This window comes from Zingiber officinale, chromosome 2A (assembly GCF_018446385.1).
Source record: "Zingiber officinale cultivar Zhangliang chromosome 2A, Zo_v1.1, whole genome shotgun sequence".
Lineage (NCBI taxonomy): Eukaryota > Viridiplantae > Streptophyta > Magnoliopsida > Zingiberales > Zingiberaceae > Zingiber > Zingiber officinale.
The window spans coordinates 118,897,776-118,923,178 of NC_055988.1; the positions used below are offsets into that span (position 1 = coordinate 118,897,776).

Below are 25,403 nucleotides of genomic sequence, written 5' to 3' on the forward strand. Positions count from 1 at the left end.
ACGAGGACGACCTTCCTTCATCTTGTCCTTTTGTTTGACCATCCATATTGACCGTCCCACCAAGCTCATGTTCCACCCCCTCTCCCTCCCCCTACTCACATGCACCATCTGGCACGTCGACTATGGTGCCCCGCCTTGACAATGAGCACTCCACAATCATTGGTGAGGTCCCTTGCCCCGACACCCCTCTTCTCTGCCTCACGAGGAGCAAGGTCGACCACTGCTACATGGTCGTCACCATCATGGACATCAACCACATCGTCATGCTTGACATCCGAAGGTGGCGATTGAAAGATGGATAAAATTGGAACAAGTTCCCCTTCCTCCCTACACGCCAATTTGGGATATAAGAAATTGCATCGATTCTCAAACATGCAAGAGATAATACTCTTATCCTTTTCTCCCTTTCCCTTCCTTAACGCTGAAAGCAGCAATTAAAAGAGGGATAAAATTGGAATAAGTTTCCCTTCCCCCTAACACCCTAATTTGGGGTGTAAAAAATTACACTGATTCCCGAGCATGCAGGGGGATAATACTTACTCTTTTCTCCCTTTCCCTTCCTTAACTCACTCCATTTCAAACAAGGATCAATTATCCACTTCCTATCCCTTTGCTCACCTCCTCCCAAATAGAGGCTTAGTGGGAGGGAGGGAGCTCCTTCATTTTCAACAGGGAGCGACTTCCTCCATCATCTTTTTTTTTAATTGAGTAAAAATCAAAAGGTCGCCCATCATTTAAGTTTTCATAATATGAGCGTCCCTTTTTCTAAAATGGTTAAATAAACATTCCTCTAAAAAAAAAGATCATCCATATCCTAAAAATACTCCTGAATTCAGTACTGTTGTAGAAGCTATCAGCTAGCTTCTATAATGTGTAGAAGCTACCGGTTAACTTTTACAATGTGTTGAAACTAACCGATAGTTGCTACACGTAAAAGTTATATACTAGTTTCTATATGCTCGATCATGATTAAATTATGTTTGAAATATAATGAGTGTCATGGAGTCCCCAATATTTGATTTACTTGTTGAAATAATATTTTAATCATATTACTACTCAGAAAATTAAAATAATATAAAATCAGCATTGCAGAAGCTAGCATCTAAGTTACATGGACGAATGATGAGATAGTGTATCTGTAAAAGATAGTTGTTAGAATAATAAAAGGATATTTTGGATAGATTATTTTAAAAGGTGTACAAAAGATGGCTAATTTGTTTTTTTTTTTTTTTTTTTTTTTTTGAAAATTGAGTGTCTATATGATGAATGCCCTTTTGATTGTTACCCTTTTTAACTTGTATGATTTTTTTTGTTTATTTTAGTTTTTTTGTTTAAAATAAAAAATAAAAAAGAATGATTTTTTTTTTTAAAAAAATAAGCATGGAATCAATAAAAGAATAATTGAGATGTTATTTTTTTAATAGTGGAGCACATAGAATTTTTTTAAAATTTTTGACGTGGCATTAATTAGTATGGAGGGAGTTCTTGGAGGGCTCTGCCCTTTGGCTTTGTTTACTTAGGATCAAAGAAATAAAAATTATATAAAAAAAATTCATCGGTGGAAATTTTTTCTCTATTTATTTCGTAAAAAAGAAGAAGAATTATATTTTTTTTCTCTTATTTATTTGAAAAAACTAAAAAAAAAGTTATTTTCCTTTTTTTTTTTTACTTAACGGCTAGATAGATTTATAATTTTTTCATATTTTTATTGTTGTCCAAATCGGGCATAAAGCAATTTCCTCCTTCAAACATTTTAAATCACAACTGACCTCACCCGATCGCATCATGCCATGTCCTCTTCTTGCCGGCGGCCCCGTGAGGACATCACGTGCGTCAAAGAGGAAGCAGCCCAGCTAGCGCGAGTGACCTTGGAAGTCGCTCGTGGGTCTAATGGCCCTCGCAAGGGTTAGCGACCTCGGAGGTTGTTCGGCCTCCGGCGACACCGTGAGGGCGAGCGACCTTGGAAGTCGTTCGCCCTCCGACAGCACCACAAGGGCGAGCGACCTCGAAAGGATGAGCCCTCGCGGGGTCGACATCCCCATGAGGGGTGAGAGCTCGCGGGGATGGCAGGGCAAGCGCTCACTAGGCCAGTGGTCTCGTGAGAATGAGCACTCACGACCTCCGCCCGAGAAGCATTTCGTCGGAGATCGAGTGATTATGAAAGATGACCAGCCCAGAGGCGTTCCTCCGGCCACACATCACAAAGAAGAGTGACCAACTCCACGGTTCTCTTTTAGTTTTTATTATTTTATTTTATTTTATTTTTCCTCCTTCTCCTTCGCGTAGCTTTTTCATTTCTCTCTTCCCCTCGTCTTTTTTTCCCCCTTCTTTTACCCTTTCCTCTCTATATATTATTGTTTTTTTATTTTTCACTTTCCTGTCTTCTACTGTTCTCTATGGATTGTTTTTTCCCGATCAATTCCTTTCCTTCCGCTTTTCATCTTTCGAAGTAAAGTCATTTTATGAAAAGACGAGTTTGATGTGACAATTGTACGTCATTAGTTTAAGATATGGCACGGAATGATTTGTTGTTTTACATGCCGATGTGGCACTGTCATAGTCATCCAAATGCCCACGTCATCGTACATCGTCAACCTTCAGTTTCCACGGTGGACTCCGACCTCCACCACTTGGCCTTCTCAAAGCCGTTGACGCAGTATTCGAAATCATCGATCGTCCGGTCGATCTCCTCCTCCGTGTTCATCACGAACGGCCCGAGTTGAGCCACCGGTTCGCCCAACGGCTCGCCGGCCACCAACAAGAACCGGACCGCCTTCGCCGGCGACCGGTTCCACACCTCCACCCCGTCGCCTCCGCCCAGCAACAGGAGATTGTGCGGTCCGACCGGGGCGGCCTTCTCCGATCCGAACGCCGCCTCCCCCTCGAGCACGTACGCGAACGCGTTCCAGCTCTCTGGGATCGGTTGCCAGAGGTGCGCCGACGGCTTCATGGTGAAGTCCAGGTACATGGTCGGCGTGCGGGTGGACACAGGGGACCTGGCTCCCATGGACTCTCCCGCGATGACTCGGACGTCGACGCCGTTCCCGGCGGCTCGGGCGATGTCTTTTCCCTGCAGCTCTTGGTAACGCGGCTCGATCCTGCCGGCGAACGTTTACCGAGTTTAATTTTCAAACAGTAAAGATAGAACTACCGAACGCGAAACATATCGGTTAACGACGGTTACATTTTGTCGTTGGAAGAGAGATTGATCCACAGCTGAAGTCCCTTGGCCGTGCCTTGTCCCGCCGGCATCTCGGAGTGCACGATTCCCTTGCCGGCGGTCATCCATTGCAGGTCGCCCGCCATGATGGTGCCCTTGTGGCCTTCAAAGTCTTCATGCTTCACAGCTCCCTCGAGCATGTAAGTGACAGTCTCAAAACCTCGATGAGGATGATCAGGAAATCCAGCAGGGGCAGCGACTGCACCATAAAAACAGAGTAGAACATCAAGGAACATGCAATGGAAACATAAACCAATATGGCATTATATTCCGATCTAATTAATCCAAGCGAAAAACAAACCTGAGAATTCATCCAGAACAAGGAAAGGATCGAAGTACTTGAGCTCAAACCTCCCAATGCTTCTTCTGACTACGGCGCCTTCGCCTTCGCGCTGCGGTCGGGCCTGAAACTTCCTGACGACGAGCCGTGGCTTGTGAAGCGCACAGGGGTGCCCTGTTTCCGCCATGATTCTCTTTCTTTATGCGTGTGCTGGGATTGCAGATTTGGGTGGGGAGAGAGGAAGGAAGATGCGTGTTTCTTATAGGGGAATTCCCGTTCGAAGAGCAGAGGATTCAGATGTGGTCAAAGCTTGTAAGGGCTCGAGGCGTGCTTGTGTTTACTTGCATGGTGTAAACAGGGAGGCAGTACGTATTATCACAAAATGCAACAATTAATTGTATTTTAACAATTTGTCATGCTGATGCAATTGTGATTTCATCAACAACACGTTCTGAATTTGTCATCTCTATGAGTTGTCAGTTTTCATATATGAAGCATTAATTATTTCTCTCTTTTTATTTTTTTTAAAATTATTGATAATTATATATATATATATATATATATTATAATATTCACATGTAATTTAAAATGTATCACAATTGGATGCTAGTCGACTCTTTTTCTTTTTTACTTTAAGCTCCTAATTATGGTGATAGCATGCAAGGCAAGTCAGGGATGGAAAGTATCATTTACTAAAAAAGAAATTGAAGAATGACTGATGATGACATATTGACGCAAAAATGATGGTATTTTAAGAATTTTTTTATTTTTATTAGAAAATTAAGTTGCAAGGAATCCAGCAGCAGCAGCACGTGAGAGGGGTTGACAACTGATTACGCGTTTGCACGTCCGTATAAGTTTTGTTTGGGGCAGTTTACTAGATCGCGTCCTTTGATTTCGGCTTTTAATGAATCACTTCAATTTTTCATTTTACTGAACCTAATAATTAGGAAAGAAACTAGTTAAGTCTAATCAATTATAATATTTAAATTTATTTGATAAGATAATCATAAATCCTAAATCTAAAATGAAATAAATTGTTAAAGTAGGTTTTTTTTTTAGCTTGACTTGATTTTTTCATGAACTTGAGTTTATTGGAGTTTGATTCATTTATATGTTATTGAACTCACAATTCAAGCTTATTTGATTGTTTAAAAATTTTATAATTAAAATTTTTTTATTGATTATTAGGTTTGATAATACAAATTTATTTGCCCATTTAATTTTTTTATTTATTTACCATATTGATGAAAGTAATTTATTGATGAATATATTTTATAAATTTTGTTCATGAATATTATTTATGAATAATTCACAATCCGTATTCATGTTCATCGGAATGAAATTCATTTCCTAAATATTAAAATATTATTTAATTTAAGAGAGAGAAAAATAAAAAGGAATGAATTAAATAATAAAAAATAGATATTACATGGGGAGGAAAAAAATAATAAAAAAGTAGAATAGATAAGAGAATATTAAAAAAAATAAAGATAATGAAAATTTTAAGATAGATAATTGTCTAAATTTAATAAAATGTACAGTTACTTCAAAATTTAAAAATATTATAAAGAAACTAATACTGATACTTTTAGTTTAACAAGTTATTTAACCTTATTTATTTAATTTACTTTATGTGTATTGAACAAATATAAATAAACTCTTACCCCGTTGAATATTAAATTTATCTATAAGTATTTAATTCATTTACCCTCCTTATGTACCCTTTTTATTAATAAATTTATATAAATGAGTTTTGAGAAATTCATTGGGCTAAGCAATGAGGCCTAATGGTGACGAAGTTGATGACGGAATGGTTATTCTTGTAGAAAATTAATGTGAATTTAATTCTTACAAGCAAACGGTTTGTTCCAGCCTTATCGAGTTGGATATTGAAGAAAACACGGCTTGACTTTGAAAAAGTCTTCCCCATTCCAGACTAGACTAGCTAGTTACGTTGTTGATGAACCACCCAAGCTCTAAGTTGTTTACATCTGTTATTGTCAAATAAAAACTCTTCTTCAGACTCACATGGTGCCATATATAACTTCAAGCTGCACGTTTGCACTATACTTGAGTAATTAATTTAAAATACGATCAACTAGTCACACCACCCGAGTTGAATTTGGATTGTTCGATGAGAATTAGTGAGCAAACAATCGCGTATATATGGCAATATTGCAATGTTGCAAAATGTAAATGCACCAATTAAAGGCTTGTGATGTTGGAGGACACCATGTGGCGTGTAAAAAACTCGATCAACGTGAATCCTTGGCTAGCTGACTCGAGTTGGAACTCGATTTAAGTTAGTTTAACTCGGAGCAAACTCGGATTAGGTCGGACTAATCCTACCGAGTTCATCCCCGGATAGAATTTAGGCTATGTTTGGTTGCGTATAATGTAATCTATCTTGTAATGTAATCAAATTTGTAATGTAATATAATGTAATGTAATCTTGATTACATTATTACGTTTGGTAATATAATGTATGTAATCTTTGATTACATGGATGATTATATTCTTTTGTTTGGTATCTATTATTTTTTATAAGAAATGTAATTCATATTATTATACATTGATAAAAATATCCTGCGACTTCTACCGACGGCCGCCGCACCTCTGTCGGAGCTCGTGTCTGGTGATCGATGCCGGCCAGCCGGTGACTGGCGACGACTGGCGGCGGCGGGCGCCGACCGACGGCGGCCTGCAACCGGTGAGCGGCGACGACCGGTGAGTGGGCGACGACCGGTAGGCTGACTAGGGGTATATTCGACATTCAATTTTTGGTTAAACAGTGACCTCGTAATGTAAACGGATTACATAATATTTACTTTGTAATCCAGATTACAAAACTTCACTACCTTTTGTAATCGAGATTACATTACATTACAGGTTTAAAGTTAAACAAACAAAATAATCAGCTTTGTAATGTAATCCTGATTACATTACAAGGCAGATTACACCCTACCAAACGTAGCCTTAGTTCAGTTAGAGGATGGAAGTGGCATGAGTTTTTGAAAAGTCAACGATGGAAGATTGGAGTCATCATCTTACTATTTACTATTTGAATCTGAACCCTACAATAACTAACTCTCATGTGGCGTTTGATTCACTCATAAGAATCGAAATGGGATTGGAAATGAAAATCATAGTATTGTAAAATAAGAATGAGTATCAACGTGAATATCACTTTTAAAAATAATATTTGGTTAGTTATGAGCATGGGTATCGGAATGAACCTAATTTCTTTTTTTTTATCCTTAGAGGAAAATAAAAAAAATTAGATGTGAAAGAAAAATATGATGAGAGAGAATGATTAGAGGGAAAGTGTGATGAGAAAAAATAAGGAGAGTGAGTGTGATGGAAAAGATTGAAGAAAGAGAAAGTATGATGAGAAAAATGAAGAAAAGGAAAGTGTGATGAGAGAATATGAGAGAGAGTATGATGGGAGAGAATGAAGAGAGGGAAAGTGTGATGAGAGAAAATGAGTGTGTGATGGGAGATATTGAAGAGAGGAAAAGCATGATGAGAGAGAAAGTGTGATGAGATAGAAAGTGTGATGTAAGAAAATGAAGAGGGAGAAAATGTGATAAGAGAAAATGAGGAGAGTATTTGATGGGAGAGAATACTTGATCAGAGAAAAAAATGACAGAGAAAGGGTGATGAGAAATAAAGTATGATGAGAGAATTTGGAAAACGAAAGTATGATGAGAGAGAAAGTGAGATGAGAGAATGAGGAGAGAGAAAGTGTGATGAGATAATGAGGAGAGTGAAAGTATTATGAGAAAATGAGGAGAGAGATAATATGATGAGAGAATGAGGAAAGAGAAAGTACTATGAAAGAGAAAGTGTGATGAGTAAAAGAGGAGAGTGAAAGTATGATAAGAGAGAAAGTGTGATGAAAGAATGAGGAGAGAGAAAGTGATATAAAAGAAAATTTGAACAAATAAATTAAAGGTATTTTTGTTCAAAACTTAATTCTCAGTTTTATTCCCATCAAAACCCAAGGGGGAAGTGGGTTTCATCAATACCTATATTTTTGGATTTCATTCCAAAATCTTGATTTCATTCCTATCAACCAAACACAAGGTTTGAGAATGACTCAAATTCCTCATTCCCATACTCATGTACCAAATGCCCCTTAATTGATTTGGTAAAGTCCAAAATTAAGTTACGTTAATGTCCTCTTTTCTTTTCACGCCGAAAACAATTTGGAGCCTTATTAGTAATTTTAATTTCTTATCCTTCTCAAATCATAGGCGCATTACCTAATTTCTACTATCTGTATATTTTTTCTCGCCACCTTAATTCTCATCGGTTCTTCATTGTTCTCTCCTCTCCTCGCCCTCTCTAATTTTTACTACAACTTTCTCATTCTTATCGTTTTTATATCACAACGCATCAATCCATCTGTTTCAACTCTTCTTTATATCAATACAGTCATATTAATCCATCTGTATCTCATTGATTTTTCGGAAAAAATAACAGTTGCATCTATCTATCTATGTATCTCATTAGTTATTTCATCGATTCTTCATGTGATATAAGACATTCTCGTTAAATAACTTGAGATATAATTAATAACCTAATTTCTATTTTATTTTTAGATTAAGATTTTTATAGAATAAATTATATTAGCGTTGAATAATATTATTTAATTATTTGATAGTAAATATTCATTTTATATATTTTACACATATTTAGGTATTATATTACACATGCGTAAAAAGAAGGATGTGTTGGTTGCAAAGGCATAATGATGCTGAGCCGAGTAAAGAAGAAAGTGCACGGGTAAAAGATGTGTCCATTGGAAACCTTGTGCGTTTTCTCTTTCCCCTTATAAGATAATATCATAATGGAAGGATATGTGATTCATTAAATCTCACTATTTACTCTTTTACTCTTTTCTTAAACTCTTTTTTACGCTCCCTAGGACTGAGCTAAATCAAATTGACTGAACAGATAATCTGAAAATTGAACCGACTGAACTTTTTTCAAGCTGACCGAACTGATCATACTTTTTTGAAAGAACTGAACCAGATAAAATATCGATTAATTCGATTTTAACCGAAATAATTAAATTTTTTATCTCAAGGTTCTGGCCTGGCGGATAACCAGTAAACTTGTGATTTCACTTTAAGTTTTTTAGGTAATATTTAAACCTTTATCCTCACTTAGAAATGTATGTGAGAACAGAGAACAATTGTTCAAGGAGTTTAGGAATGTTAATAGAATTTCCGACTATTCATGGTTATGATTATTTGTAGGTAATTACGAGCTCCATTGATATATTACATAAGTTTTCAATTTTAATCATTTTATTTTTAGAATAATAAATTTAGCTCCATGGTTCAATAAATTATCAAAAAAAAACAAACAAAATAACTCCCCTATATTCATAGAATTAATTTTTGTGTGCATTTACAAAACTAACTCAAGAAAATACCTAAAAACTATTTACATTTTTGCATATCACAAAATTAGATAATATTCTTACAATAAACCATGAATGATCTACAAGTTCTAAGTTCCAAATGTCACTACATGTTCAAAGTTCAAAATTAGCAGATTATAAGTGTTACCAAATGTCAATTAAAATTTAAGAGATGACACATAATTCAACTTCAACATAAATTACATTATAAAGATTAAAGATCACATTGCAATCTTGATTCTTGCATGACATGACAAATCTTGATTTTTGCACGATGTGGCAATGTGGAGATTTTGTGTTGTCCTTGAAACCTTGACTTGTGCTATACTTGTTGATCAAGAAGTGAAATTTTTATATTTACAATCTAAACAAGATAATTAATTTAAAAATATATAATATTTAAAACACACCATTGATTATTATGTCATCATCCATGTACTAGTTGTGTGGTTAAGTTAGACTTTCATTACCTGAAAAGGGAGTTTACCCTCTGGGAAAGGGGAAGAATGAAGGAAACCATCATTCATATATTGACATGAAGGGAGTTGAGGCTATGAGTTTAGCTTAACTTAAAAGTGATATTGTCAAATATCAAAAAGGGAGAGATTGTTGGTGCAATATTCCCTAGGTCAAGGTTGACCTGGTTGACTGAGCTTGAATTGGGTCAAGCTCGAGTCTTGATGTATGAGTTTCGATGTTTGATAATACATATAGACAATACATGGAGATTGCAGGTGCAATTGTTCATGTGGGGAGATTGTGAAGGAGAGTCAAGTAGGTTAAGGTTGACTGGATACTTGACTGGAAAATCCTGATGAGTGAAGTCAGGTGAAAGACTTAGTGAGTGAAGCTAGGCAGATGGAAAGTTCTAGTGAGTGAAGCTAGGCAGTTGTGGAAAATCCTGGTGAGTGAAGCGAGGTGAAAGTCCTGGTGAGTGAAGCCAGGCAGACGTGAAGTCCTAGTGAGTGAAGCTAGGCAGAAGAAAATCCTGGTGAGTGAAGCCAGGTGAAAGACCTAGTGAGTGAAGCTAGGCGGTATGGGAAATCCTGGTGAGTGAAGCTAGGCAAAAGAAAATCCTGGTGAGTGAAGCCAGGTGAAAGTCCTTGTGAGTGAAGCCAGACAGAGGAGAAGTCCTAGTGAGTGAAGCTAGGAAGAAGGGAAGCCTTGGTGAGTGCAGCCAGGCAAGGAAAATCCAAATAGATCAAGGTTGATCGGACATCTGGTGTTGGGAAGTCTAAGTAGGTCAAAGGGATTGACCGGATACTTGGCACGAGAAAATTCAGATGGGTCAAGGTTGACCAGACATCTGGTGGAAGTCCAAGTGGGTCAAAGGAATTGACCGGACACTTGGTACGGGAGTCTTAGCAGGTCAAAGGTGACCAGATGCTAGGCATGATGTACCAATAGGTCATGGTTGACTGGATGTTGGTTTAGGGGACTTTGGACTTGGTTTTGGGTAAAAACAAGGAGCTGGATCGATCAGCCGATCGATTGACTCATGCCCAATTGATCGACTGATCGATTGGGCGAGTCCCTGCGACAAGCCTCCTCCCAATCGATTTGTGGATCAATTGGGAGAATCACCGATCACACAGAAAGCCTCCCAATCGATCGGCTAATCGATTGGGAGCCTCCAATTGATCGGCTGATCGATCGAGAGGTGCGATTTCGCGCGATGGGGCCTGGATCGATGAGACGATCGATCCAGGCGATTCCCAGGAGCACGGAGGCGCTCTGGATCGATCGGCCGATCGATCCAAAGTCTCCCCAATCGATTGGGAGCAATCCAATCGATTGGGATCCGACCGTTAACGCAGGATATAGTCGTTGTCGAGCTCTTTCTTCGCCAACGCTTGCACTGTTCAGCTCCGATCTACACAGTGATTCTAGAGCTTCTCCATAGAGTTCTCACCGCCAGATCTTGAAGGGTCTTGGAGGCATTTCCAAGTCAAGAGTCGGATCTACAGCAAGAAGAAGAAGCTAGAGTTAGGGTTTCTTGTGTAAACCGTGTAAGCTTTCCCTTGTATTTTGCTTCTCTTTGTTTCTTGTTGTATTGAGAGTATTGTAGGGCTTCTTCGCCTTCGGTAGGTACCGAAAAGGAGTGTTTTCATAGTGGAGGGTGCGTGAGTGTGTGGATCCTTGGATTAGTCATCTCTTGTTGAGGTGAATATCAAGTAAATCCTAGAGTTAGCGTTGTGTATTTGTTTCTTTGTATTTTCTGCTGCATATCTTTGAAGAAACAAGCAACGACGAGCACGAGATCGCGCCGAGCTATTCACCCCCCCTCTAGCTTTTGCCCCTTCCGGAGATGATTCCGGTGAAGAACAACCTTGCTCTCTGATACCACTTGTTGGGATCGAAATGTAATTAGAGGGGGGGGGGGGTGAATAGCTCGGCGCGATCTCGTGCTTGTCGTTGCTTGTTTCTTCAAAGATATGCAGCGGAAAATACAAAGAAACAAATACACAACGCTAACTCTAGGATTTACTTGGTATTCACCTCAACAAGAGGTGACTAATCCAAGGATCCACACACTCACACACCCTCCACTATGAAAATACTCCTTTTCGGTAACTACTGAGGGTGGAGAAGCCCTACAATACTCTCAATACAACAAGAAACAAAGAGAAGAAAAATACAAGGGAAAGCTTACACGGTTTACACAAGAAACTCTAACCCTAACTTCTTCTTCTTACTGTAGATTTACCTCTTGACTTGGAAATGCCTCCAAGACCCTTCAAGATCTGGCGATGAGAACTCTGTGGAGAAGCTCTGGAATCGCTGTATAGATCGGAGCTGAACAGTGCAAGCATTGGCGAAGAAAGAGCTTGACAACGACTATATCCTGCGCCAACGGTCAGATCTCAATCGATTAAATTGCTCCCAATCGATTGGGGAGGCTTTGGATCGATCGGCCGATCGATGCAGAGTGCCTCTGTGATCCTGGGAATCGCCTGGATCGATCGGCTGATCGATCCAGGCCACATCGCGCGAAATCGCACCTCCCGATCGATCAACCGATCGATTGGAGGCTCCCAATCGATTGGTTAAGGGAGACTAAGTAGAGGTTTAGGTTGAGGTTTGGTTTCAATATTGAATTTTTGAACCTCAAAACTTCTAAATTTGGATTTCCTAAAGGTTTAGGGATTCCAAGTTATTGTTGGTGCAATGACAGAGGTTATGTGCATGTCTTTAGGGGGAGTTACTCTTTAAGGACACGCAAATCTATTTTTCATACATCTTGGAAGGTGGTTAACCTTCTTAAGCAAAAATACTCAAGGTTGGACATTTGAATATAATGGAGAGTGGATATCTTCATTATTCAAGTGGTGTATGCTCACAGATGAGCATTTGATGACAATGAAGGGTATGTGACATTCATTTGAATCGTGCGTGAATATACAAAGTGGTATATGCTCAAGAATGAGCGTTAAGAATAATGAAGGGTATGAGACCTTTATTATTATGTTATAAACAACGAGTGAAGTTGTAAACAACGTTGGGTAACTCTTCAGGGGGAGAGTTTTTGATGTATGCCAATAGGGAGAGAATGTGTGGTTAAGTTAGGCCTTCATTACCTGAAGAGGGAGTTTGCCCTCTAGGAAAGGGGAAGAATGAAGGAAACCATCATTCATATATTGACATAAAGGGAGTTGAGGCTATGAGTTTAGCTTAACTTAAAAGTGATATTGTCAAACATCAAAAAGGGGGAGATTGTTGGTGCAATATTCCCTAGGTCAAGGTTGACCTGGTTGACTGAGCTTGAATTGGGTCAAGCTCGAGTCTTGATGTATGAGTTTCGATGTTTGACAATACATGTAGACAATACATGAAGATTGCAGGTGCAATTGTTCATGTGGGGAGATTGTGAAGGAGAGTTGAGTAGGTCAAGGTTGACTGGATACTTAACTAGAAAATCCTGGTGAGTGAAGCCAGGTGAAAGTCCTAATGAGTGAAGCTAGGCAGAAAGAAAGTCCTTGTGAGTGAAGCTAGGCAGATGGAAAGTCCTAGTGAGTGAAGCTAGGCAGTTGTGGAAAATCCTGGTGAGTGAAGCCAGGTGAAAGTCCTGGTGAGTAAAGCCAGGCAAACGTGAAGTCCTAGTGTGTGAACCTAGGCAGAAGAAAATCCTGGTGAGTGAAGCCAGGTGAAAGACCTAGTGAGTGAAGCTAGGCAGAAGAAAATCCTAGTGAGTGAAGCCAGGTGAAAGTCCTGGTGAGTGAAGCCAGGCAGAGGAGAAGTCCTAGTAAGTGAAGCTAGGCAGAAGGGAAGTCCTGGTGAGTGAAGCCAAACAAGGAAAATCCAGATGGATAAAGGTTGATCGGACATCTGGTGTTGGGAAGTCCAAGTAGGTCAAAGGGATTGACCGGATACTTGGCACGAGAAAATCCAGATGGGTCAAGGTTGACCAGACATCTGGTGGAAGTCCAAGTGGGTCAAAGGGATTGACCGGACACTTGGTGCGGGAGTCCTAACAGGTCAAGAGTGACCAGATGCTAGGCATGATGTACCAATAGGTCATGGTTAATCGGATGTTGGTTTAGGGGACTTTGGACTTGGTTTTGGGCAAACACAAGGAGCTGGATCGATCATCCGGTCGATTGGCTCATGCCCAATCGATCGACTGATCGATTGGGCGAGTCCCTGCGACAAGCCTCTCCCAATCGATCCGTGGATCGATTGGGAGAATCGCCGATCACACAGAAAGCCTCCCAATCGATCGACCAATCGATTGGGAGCCTCCAATCGATCGGCTGATCGATCGGGAGGTGTGATTTCACGCGATGGGGCCTGGATCGATCAGCCGATCGATCCAGGTGATTCCCAGGAGCACAGAGGCACTCTGGATCGATCGACGATTCTCCCAATCGATCCACGGATCGATTGGAAGGAGTCTTCTCGCAGGGACTCGCCCAATCGATCAGCCGATCGATTGGGCATGAGCCAATCGATCCAGCTCCTTGTTTTTGCCCAAAACCAAGTACAAATTCTCCTAAACCAACATCCGGACAACCATGACCTATTGGTACATCATGCCTAGCATCTGGTCACCCTTGACCTGCTAGGACTCCTGTACCAAGTGTCCGGTCAATACCTTTGACCCACTTGGACTTCCACCAGATGTCTGGTCAATCTTGACCCATCTGGATTTTCTCGTGCCAAGTATCCGGTCAATCCCTTTGACCTACTTGGACTTCCCAACACCAGATGTCCGATCAACCTTGATCCATTTGGATTTTTCTTGCCTGGCTTCACTCACCAAGACTTCCTTTCTGCCTAGCTTCACTCACTAGGACTTCTCCTATGTCTGACTTCACTCACCAGGACTTTCACCTGGCTTCACTCACCAGGATTTTCTTCTGCCTAGCTTCACTCACTAGGTCTTTCACCTGGCTTCACTCATCAGGATTTCTCATACCGCCTAGCTTCACTCACTAGGTCTTTCACCTGGCTTCACTCACCAGGATTTTCTTCTGCCTAGCTTCACTCACTAGGACTTCATGTCTTCCTGGCTTCACTCACCAGGACTTTCACTTGGCTTCACTCACCAGGATTTTCCACAACTACCTAGCTTCACTCACTAGGACTTTCCATCTGTCTAGTTTCACTCACTAGGACTTTCCTTCTGCCTAGCTTCACTCACTAGGACTTTCACCTGGCTTTACTCACTAGGATTTTCCAGTCAAGTATCTGGTCAACCTTGACCTACTCGACTCTCCTTCACAATCTCCCCACATGAACAATTGCGCCTGTAATCTCCATGTATTGTCTACATGTATTATCAAACATCGAAACTCATACATCAAGACTCGAGCTTGACCCAATTCAAGCTCAGTCAACCATGTCAACCTTGACCTAGGGAATATTGCACCAACACTAGTGTTGTCGAAGAAGACGAGTCCATAATCTTTGAAAATTCTGACAAAAAAATGTAAGTTAAATAAATAAATATTTTCTAAGTTTACAATTATAAATACAAGTCTAACTATATTTTTCTTAACAAGGAAAAATTGACCGCTTTTAAGTTTTTCCACATCCTCTAAACTTTCTTCAATGTTGATTGATTTCAAACTTAACTGAAGTTAATCTTGAGTACAAATAAGAGTTTCTACCACCCTAGGAGTCAATGAACTCCTAAAATAATCAAGTATCCAACCACCAATTCTAAAAGCGGATTCTGAAATAACTGTTGATATTGGAATAGCTAATGCATCACAAGCAATTTGAGCAAGTATAGAAAATCTGTGACAATTTTGCTTTTACCATCCCAAAATGTCAAAAGTATTACAATACTCTTCGACTATTTCATTAAGATACTTGTCTAATTATGAAATATTGCCATCACCAAAAATTTGTGCCTTTTGTTTCTTATACTTGTCAATGATTAATTATCTTTTCAAATCTATTTGACTCATATTTTCTGGAGCATTGTTATTGTCAAATTCTGAAATAGATGAAACTCTTGAAGTATTACATCGAGGCTCCATTTTTTCCTTATAATTATTATACAAAGCAAATAAAGTGTCCTTTATTATCTTTCCTACTCTTGCACCCTTCTCATCTCCATATAATTCAATCAACATAAATTCAACAAAATCCAATTTATGCCTTGGATCAAGTACCACCGCAATATAAAACAACTTATTCATCTTTTAGGATCTGCTCAATTCTTGTCAAATTTACTTTTTATTTTAATTCCCATCGAATACACATTAAGATCATTACTTTCTTGTGATTCCTTCAAGATGATATGAATATAATTAATCTTGTGTGCAAAAGTATTAGATGTGGTATACAAAGATCTTGAAACTTTTAATGTTAGATCATAAAAAACTTGCAGAAGAAATGCAAAAAGTCTAACATTATTCCAAGATGCACCTGTTGGCTTCCCATCAAAAGTCTTCACTCTTCAATTCTCTTTTAGGTTTACCATTTGATTCAAGTATATCTCCATTTTCATTCAAAACAGCATGCCAATATGTATATTGAAGATCTACTTTAAAACATGGATCTTGTTCATCAAATCTATCAAAAGTTCTTTCAAATTTTTGAGCATTTCAATATTAAGAAAGTTGAGTTCCATATGGTCGGTACATCTAAACATAATGAGTTCTTGCTTTTAATTTTTTCAATCTCTACACATTCTTTGAACTTGCTTAATTTAGAGGGAGTTTGTTTAACATATTTAATTGCATTCCTAACCCTCATCATAGGTTGATTTATATCTTTTAAGCCATCAATAATAATCAAATTGATTGTATGAGCTAAACATCTCATATGAACATATTCTCCATTCAAAATAGTGGAATCCCAATTAATTATCTTTTGTTCTGAAACTATTGATAGTAACATTATTTGAACTTGTATTATCAACTGTAATAGTAAAAATTATGCTGATTCCCCAATCCCTCAAGCAATTTTCAATGGATAAACTAATTGCCTTGCCTTTTTAACTTGTAATTGGACAAAAATTGAGAATCCTTTTTTGTAAATTCCAATTTGTATCGATAAAATGAGTTGCTAAACACATATAATTGATTTTTTGAATCGATGTCCATGTATCAGTGGTCAAAGAAACTCTTTGTGTTGAATCATACAACAAACTTTTCAATTTTTCCCTTTTAACCGTATATAATCCAACACAATCATGTGCATCCGTCCATCTTGAAGGAATTCAAAACATTAGACATACCATGACTACAAATTCTTTAAATCCTTCTCTTTCTACAAATTTGAAAGGGAGTTCATCCATTGTAATCATTCTAGCTAATGCTTTTCTAGATGCATCTTGATCAAATTTCCAAGAAGTCTAACATATATCACCCTCTCTTGAACTTGGTTGTAAATTTAGTTGTGCTTGAGTTGTTTAAACAACATGAGTGTGTTTTTACATGAGGTAATATGAGGTCTCAAGCTCGTTATTCCATTTTTGTGTGGATCACAAAAAAAATTCTTTATCATAATATTTGCATTTGGCTTTAATCTCTGATTCATCATTAGTAAACTTTGTGAAATGATCTCAAACTTCACTTCTTGGTTTTATTGCTTTTCACTTGATTATCTTCCCTTTAGAATCTATAGCTTTTTTGTTCCCACTGAAGAATCGATATCAGATTGTGGTGAAGGATCCGAAAAATGATAGATGGGGAGCGGGTGAATATCGCTCGTGAGAAATTGTTTCTTTTTTCATATTGTAAACAGAGATTAGAGTAAACAGTGGAACAAGATAGCAAAAACAATACACAAAACACAGTTGCTTACTTGATTCAGAGTCTGTGTCAACTCCTACTCCAAGATTCGTGATCCTTAATCACACTGTTGGACAATTCACTAAAACCATTCTTTCCGTAACCTCCAAAAAAAATTGATTTGTACAATAGATAAAGATAGTAACAACTCTACAATCTCTTTATAAAATGCAAGCAATATAAAAGATTATACCGACAATAAGGATAGGAGATCAAGCGCTAATGTTGGAGAGTCTTTTGACGTAGTAGGAGTAGAGCTTTCACACGTAGTAATAACAACACAGATGATGAACAGATAGAAGATCAGAAAGATGCACACAAGTGCTGCTGGCTTGGAGCTTGAGATGTAATTTTATAAGTAGCGTTTGGTCGACCAAAAAAGTCGTTTGGTCAACCGATCCTTTTGATCAACCGATCTCCCTATCGATCGACTGTGTTGGTGCAGGTTGCACCAGAATCAAACCTAAGTTTTGATCTTATCAGGGGTTTACAGTTAAGTCTTCTTGTGATCTAACAAGTTGACCAAGTGTGTAGGTTGTTTACTCAATTGGAAAAGTCCTAGTTGGAGGCTAGGCAGGAAAGACTTTGCAGATCATGGAAGCCAGGCAGAAAGTCCAAGTGGGTCAAAAGGACTTGACACTTGGCAGGGAAGCTCGATAGGTTTGGAAGACTGAAGATCGAGGGAAAGTTCTAGGTGACCGATCCAATGCTAAGTGGTAAAGTCCAATTAAATTTGGAGGATCAAGGTTTGGCAGGTAGGTTGAGGTAAGCAACTGGAGGAGAGACAGTGAGGTTGTGTTCCTGAAAGGAACAACCTAAGGTCGCTGATCCAATTGAAGAAACTGGGAAGGTTTCCAAGTTGAGATCAAGACAGTTCTATTGTCTAATACTACTCATGCATCAAACATAATATTACTGTGCTAATATTTATTTTACAGGATTATATTGTCTAACACGGTTTTGCAGATCCGGCCTGATCGGTCGACCGAACACAGGGATCTGTCAATCAAACCAGGTGGACTCAGATCAAAGATCATATCATAGCAGAACAAAGCAAAGTTCGATCCAAGTCTGATCGGTTGACCGAACAAAGGGATCGATCGACCGAACATTGATGATGTGGCACAGATCAAACCGAACCGAAGTAGAGAAGGAAGTTAGGCTGATCGGTCAACTGAACGTGGAGATCGGTCGACCAAACAATCATCACATTAAAGGCGCATTAATGAAGAATCTCGACGAACGAGAAAGTGCACCTTTCGATCGACCAAATAAAAGGATCGGTCAACCGAACCATTCATTGTCATCAATGCCCGAATATTCGATCTCAACGAAGAAGGAAGGGAGCAGGTTCGGTCGACTGAACCCAAGTATCGGTCTACCGAACGTCGACCATTCTTATAAAAAGAGCTCAAGGTCTGAGGCTCAGTAATGAATTAATTTCACCAGTTTAACTCTATGCAAAGTTGCTCGTACTACTACTTTGCACTTCATCTTTATGCAAACTACTACTTCAATCAAGTGCCGACTGAGCTTCATCTTCCATCTACTATCGGTATAATTTTATATTGCTTGCATTGTACTTAGTTTCAATAAGATAGTAGGCTGTTACTATCTTATATTACTCATTATACAAATTGCTTCTTTCCAAAGGTTTCAGAAAGAATAATTATAGTGAATTGTCCAACGGTGCGATTAAGGATCGTGGGTCTTGGAGTAGGAGTCGACCTAGGCTCCGAACCAAGTAAATGAATCATATTCTTTATTTTTCCATTGCACTACTTTGGTTTAAACATTTAAAAAGAAAAAGTTTTTTAAAAAGTGATATTCACCTCCCCCTCTATCACACTTTCTCAATCCTTCAGACTGATCACACAACCTTCCTTCTTTATTGAGATTCAATCTTCGTATCATTAATGCATTTATTATTCATTCGATTGAAAGATCTGATTGGTCGACTGATCACTGAAAATTTATTTTTTTGCTGAGATATGATCTTCTACATTATCAATGCTATTTAATGTTTGGTCAATCGATCTTTGAGCTTGGTCGACCGATACACATGAATACCAAATGTGTTATGTGTGACATAACCTTTGTGCCATGTTAGCTTGGTTCGATGAATTGAACCTTTTGTTCGGTCGACCAATCCCATCAGTTTTTGTAAAACAGAGTTAGTTTGATATAATAATAATATTTTTACAAAATAGAGTTAGCACAATATGAAATAATGCATGAGTAAGAGAAGATAGTAAGACCTGTCTTGATCTCAACTTAGAAACCTTCCGGTTTCTTCAGTTGGATCAGGGACCTAGAGTTATACCTCCAGTATCTTATCTCAACTCACTTGTCAAACATCGGGTCCTCAAGAGATATTTAGACTTAATTGCTCAGCTTCGGATCGAATGCTAGAGCTTCCACTTGACTAGATATCATGTCCTTCAGACCTATCGAGTCCACATGCCATATGTTAGGTCCACTTGACCTATTTGGACTTCCTGCCTGATTTCATGATTTGCTGAGACTTTCCTTGCCTATTATCTGGTCCAACTGACATACTAGGACTTTTTGAGTTAAGCACCCTATACACTGATCAATTCATTAGATAATAACAATACTTAACTTGAACCTTTGACAACATCAAAGCATAAGTTCGATTATGATGCTCCTTGTACCAATAATTTTTTTCTTTTTGATGTTTGATAACCTAGTTTAAAGTTAAGTTAAAAACATGATGGTTAATTTTCTCCCCCTTGATAAAACTCTCCTTGAATTTAACTTCTCTCCCCTTTTGACACACATCAAAAATTGAGGTTACAACACAAACATCAATTTTTGAAAGAAATAGAAATTAGAACTTGAAATTCATTTTGAAAATCAATTTTAAACAATAATATCTTTGAAAAATATCTAAGTATAATATTGAAAAATGGATTTTGAAAATTTTCTAAGACATAATTTTCAAAGATAAATTTAAAATTTCTAAGAAAAATTAAGAGATTTTGAAGTAAAATTGTCGAACGCAAAGTTTGAAAACACTGAAGTTGCTACTGAGTTTGGAAAAATATCTAAGATATAAGTACTTTAAATAAAATAACATTAAATTTTGAAATAAGTATTGAAAATAGAATTTGAAAATTTTCTAAGAAAATAAGATTTACTAAAAATAGTTTTCAATGATAAGTTTAAAATTTTCTAGGAAAATTTTGAAAAAGTTTGAAAATAAGTTTTGAATTAAATATTGAAATTTTTTATAAGAATAGATTTTGAAATTTCTAAGAAAAATAATTTTCAAAAGTAAGTTTGTCAAAATTTCAAAAATTAAGTACTGAATTAAGAAAAAGTTGAAATATATGAGTTTTGAGATTTCTAAAAGAAATTTTAGAATTGCTAAATAATAGTTTTCAAAAATAACTTTTGAAAATAAGGTTTGAAATAATGTTTAAAAAAAAAATCTAAACATAACTTACTTTCAAAATCAATGTTAATGTTCCCCAAAAATATCTTAACGTCCAAGCATGCATTGTAAATTTTGTTATCTATGACTCCTAGTTTAGGTAAACCTTTTACTAATTCAAGCTTATTTATCTTTAGTATGTTTCTTAAATGGATGTGTGCTAATTTACTATGTCATAGTTTTCTTCTTTTTGTGTTAAGTGACATTTAATTAAAGTCCTAGTAAATTAATTGAATAAATATTATTTTATCTAAATCCTTTTAGGGTTATGTTTGAATATTCAAGATGATTATAAAAACATATAGATGATAAAAATTTCACTACAAAACCAGCATCACATAGTTACTAATGCTATAAGCAAGTTAAAGTTAAAATTTTCCAACAAGTAAAACTTTTCTAATTAATAAATTTAATTCTAACTGAATATCATATGTTTCAATTATCTTAAGTTTGTCATTATTACCGAAAGCAACTTATTCTAGATTTTTAAACTTTTTATTCATGAATTTTTATCTATCTCCAGTCATATGTCTGAAGCATCTACTATCTAGTAACTGTTGATCCAAGTCTTTGAGTTCTTATATACAAAGTAGGAGTTACACCAAAGTTTTGGTTTGATAGATTAAATTTTATTTCAAGCTTAAATTTAATTTAAGTTAAAGTTTTAATTTAGTTTAATTTAGAGTTTAATTTTAATTTTTTAGTTAAGTATTAATATTTGATTAATTAAGTTGATTAATTAATTAAATTAAGATGATTTATTATTAATTATTGGTTTTGTAATTAATTAAGATTTAAATAATTAATTTATTAATTAATTTCGAATTAATTAGAATAATTGTTTTAATAATGTAATTTAAAATTTTGAATTTAATTAATTATTTTTAATTTGTATTTCGGTTTAATTAGTTAAATTTAGTTTCGTATTAGATTAATTTAGTCTAAATTAATATAATTGTTAGATTAATTTCTTATTCCAATGAAAAGATTATCATTTTAGTTAAATTTACTTTGGTTTTAAATTATTTTAGGAAATTCAATTTTAATTAAAATAATTAATTAATTAATTAATTTTTAATTAAATTATTAAATATTTATTTTGATAATTTTATTTAATAATTTATTTGATTTGATTTAATTAAGTATTATATTTTTAAATTATAAAGTTAAGTTGATAATTGGTTTTAATTTTATTTGGTTTAGAATTAAACTAATTATTAGGTTTGATGAATGATAACTTTAAAGTTAAACTAATTGGTAAAATTAATTATTTTTTATCTTTTAAATAAGTTAAAATTAATTGTATATTTTGAAATGTTATTATTGAATTAATTATTGCTTTGATTAATTATTTTAGGTTTGACTTATTAAAATTTTAGTTTAATTTCAATTTAAGTTTTATTTTAATTTATTAAGTTTAACTTTTATTAATTTTAATTTAATTTAATTTAATTTTACTTATTTTTAAGTTTATTTATTTTTAGTTTTAAGTTAATTTTAATTTAAGTTTAAATAGTTTTATTTTTAGTTTTAAGTTAATTTTAATATGATTAGTTTTAAGTTAGTTTTTAATTTAATTTAAATATTTTTAATTTTAGCTTTAAGTTAATTTTAATTTGATTTAAATAGTTTTATTTTTTTTTAGTTTATGTTTAATTATTTTTAAATTTTAATTTAATTTTATATTTTTAGTTAATTTTAAGGGATAATTTTAACTGATATTGACTTCAGACTTAACTTTGGGTTAATCAAGCAAGTTTTTTAAGAGTAAGTTTTCAGTTGGTGGTGAAGCATATGACATTCTTGAGTATCAATGGTGGATTACTTTCTGAATACTTCTAAAATTACTTTTGCCCAAATAACTTAATATTAAGTATTGATCCAACTAATTTAGACTAGATAGGGGTACCTTCAGTTAATTTCATTAAACCGATTGCACCAGGTTAAACACATATGATTCTCTTAGATATGATTTTGACCTAGTTTCCTTGACCTACTATCATCCCAGTATCTTCTGGAACTAAGTTAAAAGTTTCCCTAATATTATTGGTCCTAAATACCCAGGCAGGTATGTTATGTTATTTTGGTGACAACTAATTTGTCGCCTCCCTCTAAAATATTGATTTTATGTTTTAAGTAATAAATGTTATTTGTTGATATATAGTATTAGTTTGGTCCTACTTACTTTGTTAAAGAAGCTTTCGAAACCTATGCTTGGACTAGGTTTCTAATATTTTGACTTAACAAAGACATATAAAGTATGTTGTTTGAGTTAGTTTCATATCCAATTCTAGATTTGTTGTACACGGCTTGTTGAAATCCAAGTATCATATTCAAATACTTGAAGCCTAAGTCAAACTTTTCTAACGTTTTCTTGAATCCTTCTACTTGAAATTTTAAGTTGAAATTTTCTTCCTCAAGTTTTGCAACTTGAGTTAAAATTCTCTCTTGAACATGATCACTTGAGGGATTCAAGTTGACTTGCTCCTTAAGATGGTTGACTTCCTTAAGTAGTAAATCATTCTCAGCCTCAAATATAATCAATTTTTTAAATTAACATTTAATAACTTTGCGCATTTGAAATTCTGGAAATAAATTTACCTCATTTGGTCTTTCTAAAATGGATACGGATCCGTGGCTTGACTCATACTCGAACTCAAACTCAGATTTGTACTCAGACTCAGATCCTTCGTTCATTGACATAAGTGCGAGATGACTTGATTACTTTGGTTCTTCCATATTCGACTTCTCTGATGCAGATTCGTCCCATGTTGCCTTAAGTGCTTTTCTTCTTCTTGCAGACTTGATCTCCTCCTCCTTTTGGTTGGGGCACTCGTGTTTGTAGTGACCATTCCTGTTACATCCATAGCAAATTATCTCCAATTTTGATATAGTTGGGATGCTTTGTACTTTCTTTGAATTCTTTCTGTTGAACTTCCTTTTAGTAAACAGTCTTCGTACCATGTTTACTATTTCTTCTTCATTATTTGAATCCAAATCTGACTCGCTCTGAGGTTCTTATTTTAGGTTTGATTTGAACTTAGCCTCTTTGATCTTGTTTTGACGTGCATACATAGTTATATCCTTCTCGGTTTGGCTAGTGTTAGTTTGCTTATGTAATTCCAATTCAAAAAATAATTCATCTAACTTTATAATGGAAAGATCCTTCAAAACTTTATAAGCATCTACCATCGATGCCCACAGTATATTTCGAGGGAAGGACATTCTGATTTTCTGGCTGATGAGGTGGAGTCCGTTAATTATGTCTTTTATTCTTGCATGTAGTTATGTTGCGGTTTCTCCGTGTAACATTTTAATATTAAACAATTGATTTAAAATAAGATATCTTTTTGTTACCTTTGAGTCATCGGTTCCTTCATGTACCTTGACTAGTCGATTCCACAATTCTTTATTATTTTTGAAGGGCCCGATTCGATTTAGCTCTTCCTTTGTCAAACCACATTGAAGGATGTTCATTGCTTTGAAGTCGATCTGAGCCTTCCTCTTCATTTCTTGATCCTAATCTTTTGGATCTAGTGGTTCGCCATTTTGGTTTGGTGGTTTGTATCCCTTTTTGATGCTAAACCACATGTTGATGCTGAATTTCAAAAAGCATTCCATCCTCCTCTTCCAGTAACTAAAATCTTCTTCATTGAAGAGGGGTGGATGAACAGTTTTGTAGCCTTCTTGGTGAGAGTTTACTATTCTAGTATAGAAAAAAAATATTGAACAAGATTTACAAGACTTCGTCTTGGGATTAGTAGTGCGGGATAAAAAATAATAACAAATAAAAAGTTAGTCTAAAGAAAAGAAAAATTGCTAGAAAGATGGTTAAGTCTTTTCAGAGTAACCTTTATTTGATACCAATTAACTGATTAGAAAAGAGATAGAGGGGGAGGGAGTGAATATCACTTGTAAAAAAATCATTTTTCTCGTATCGTAAACAAAGATAAGAGTAAGCAGTGGAATACGATAGTAAAAATAATACAAAAGAGACATAGTTGGTTACTTGGTTCGGAGCCTATGTCAACTCCTACTTCAAGACCCATGATCCTTAATCACACTATTAGGCAATTCATTAAAACTCTTCTTTCCATAACCTTTGAAAAGAAGTAATTCATACAATGAATAGAAATAGTAACAACTCTACAATCTCTTTATAAAATACAAGCAATATAAAAGATTATACCGACAATGAGGATAGGAGATCTGTTGGTACTTCAAGGTTATTTTGATGTGATCAAACAAGTTAAGTTAGGTCCTATTGTGTTTAACCTTGTATCTAAGTGTGCAGGAGTTTAGGAGCACAAGAAGTCGAGCAAAAGATGCAGCTAGCGAGAAGGATGACACAAGAGAGAGCCGACGAGTTCGATGCGTCTGAGGGACGAGATGCTGCAGAAGAGTACGTGGGCGGACGAGAAGGAGACACGCAGCGTTTTCGAGGGATGAAAAGCCGGAGCGGAAGGTTGCTCGAGAAGGCCGGAAGTTGGGCTATGGTTAGCCCTATTCCGGATGGCCGAAATCACCCAAGCGAGCGGAACCGGAGTGGAAGACCCGGACCGAGGCAAGCAGAACTAGAGCAAAGGGTCCGAATCAAAAAAGTCAACGATGTTGACTTTGTGGGTCCGGGCGCTCGAAACCTGATTTTTATTATGATTGACGTGGGTGTTGACCGACGCGTCGGGGATAAAATTCTATCCCACTCCAGGTGCCTGGAACCCTTCCAGGCACCCCAACCAAGGCTATAAATACAGCCTTGATCCAGA

General features: G+C 36.3%; 1 protein-coding gene across 1 annotated transcript; it reads right to left on the bottom strand.

Annotated features, from left to right (window-relative positions):
• Positions 1-2,475: 2,475 nt before the first annotated feature.
• On the bottom strand, positions 2,476-3,786 carry LOC122039942 (pirin-like protein). The gene is made up of 3 exons (XM_042599355.1): positions 3,522-3,786; positions 3,185-3,419; positions 2,476-3,098 (listed from the first exon to the last, which is right to left on the bottom strand). The coding sequence occupies exons 1-3, from the start codon at positions 3,685-3,687 to the stop codon at positions 2,591-2,593; spliced, it is 909 nt and encodes a 302-aa protein (XP_042455289.1). The 5' UTR covers positions 3,688-3,786; the 3' UTR covers positions 2,476-2,590.
• Positions 3,787-25,403: the final 21,617 nt, after the last annotated feature.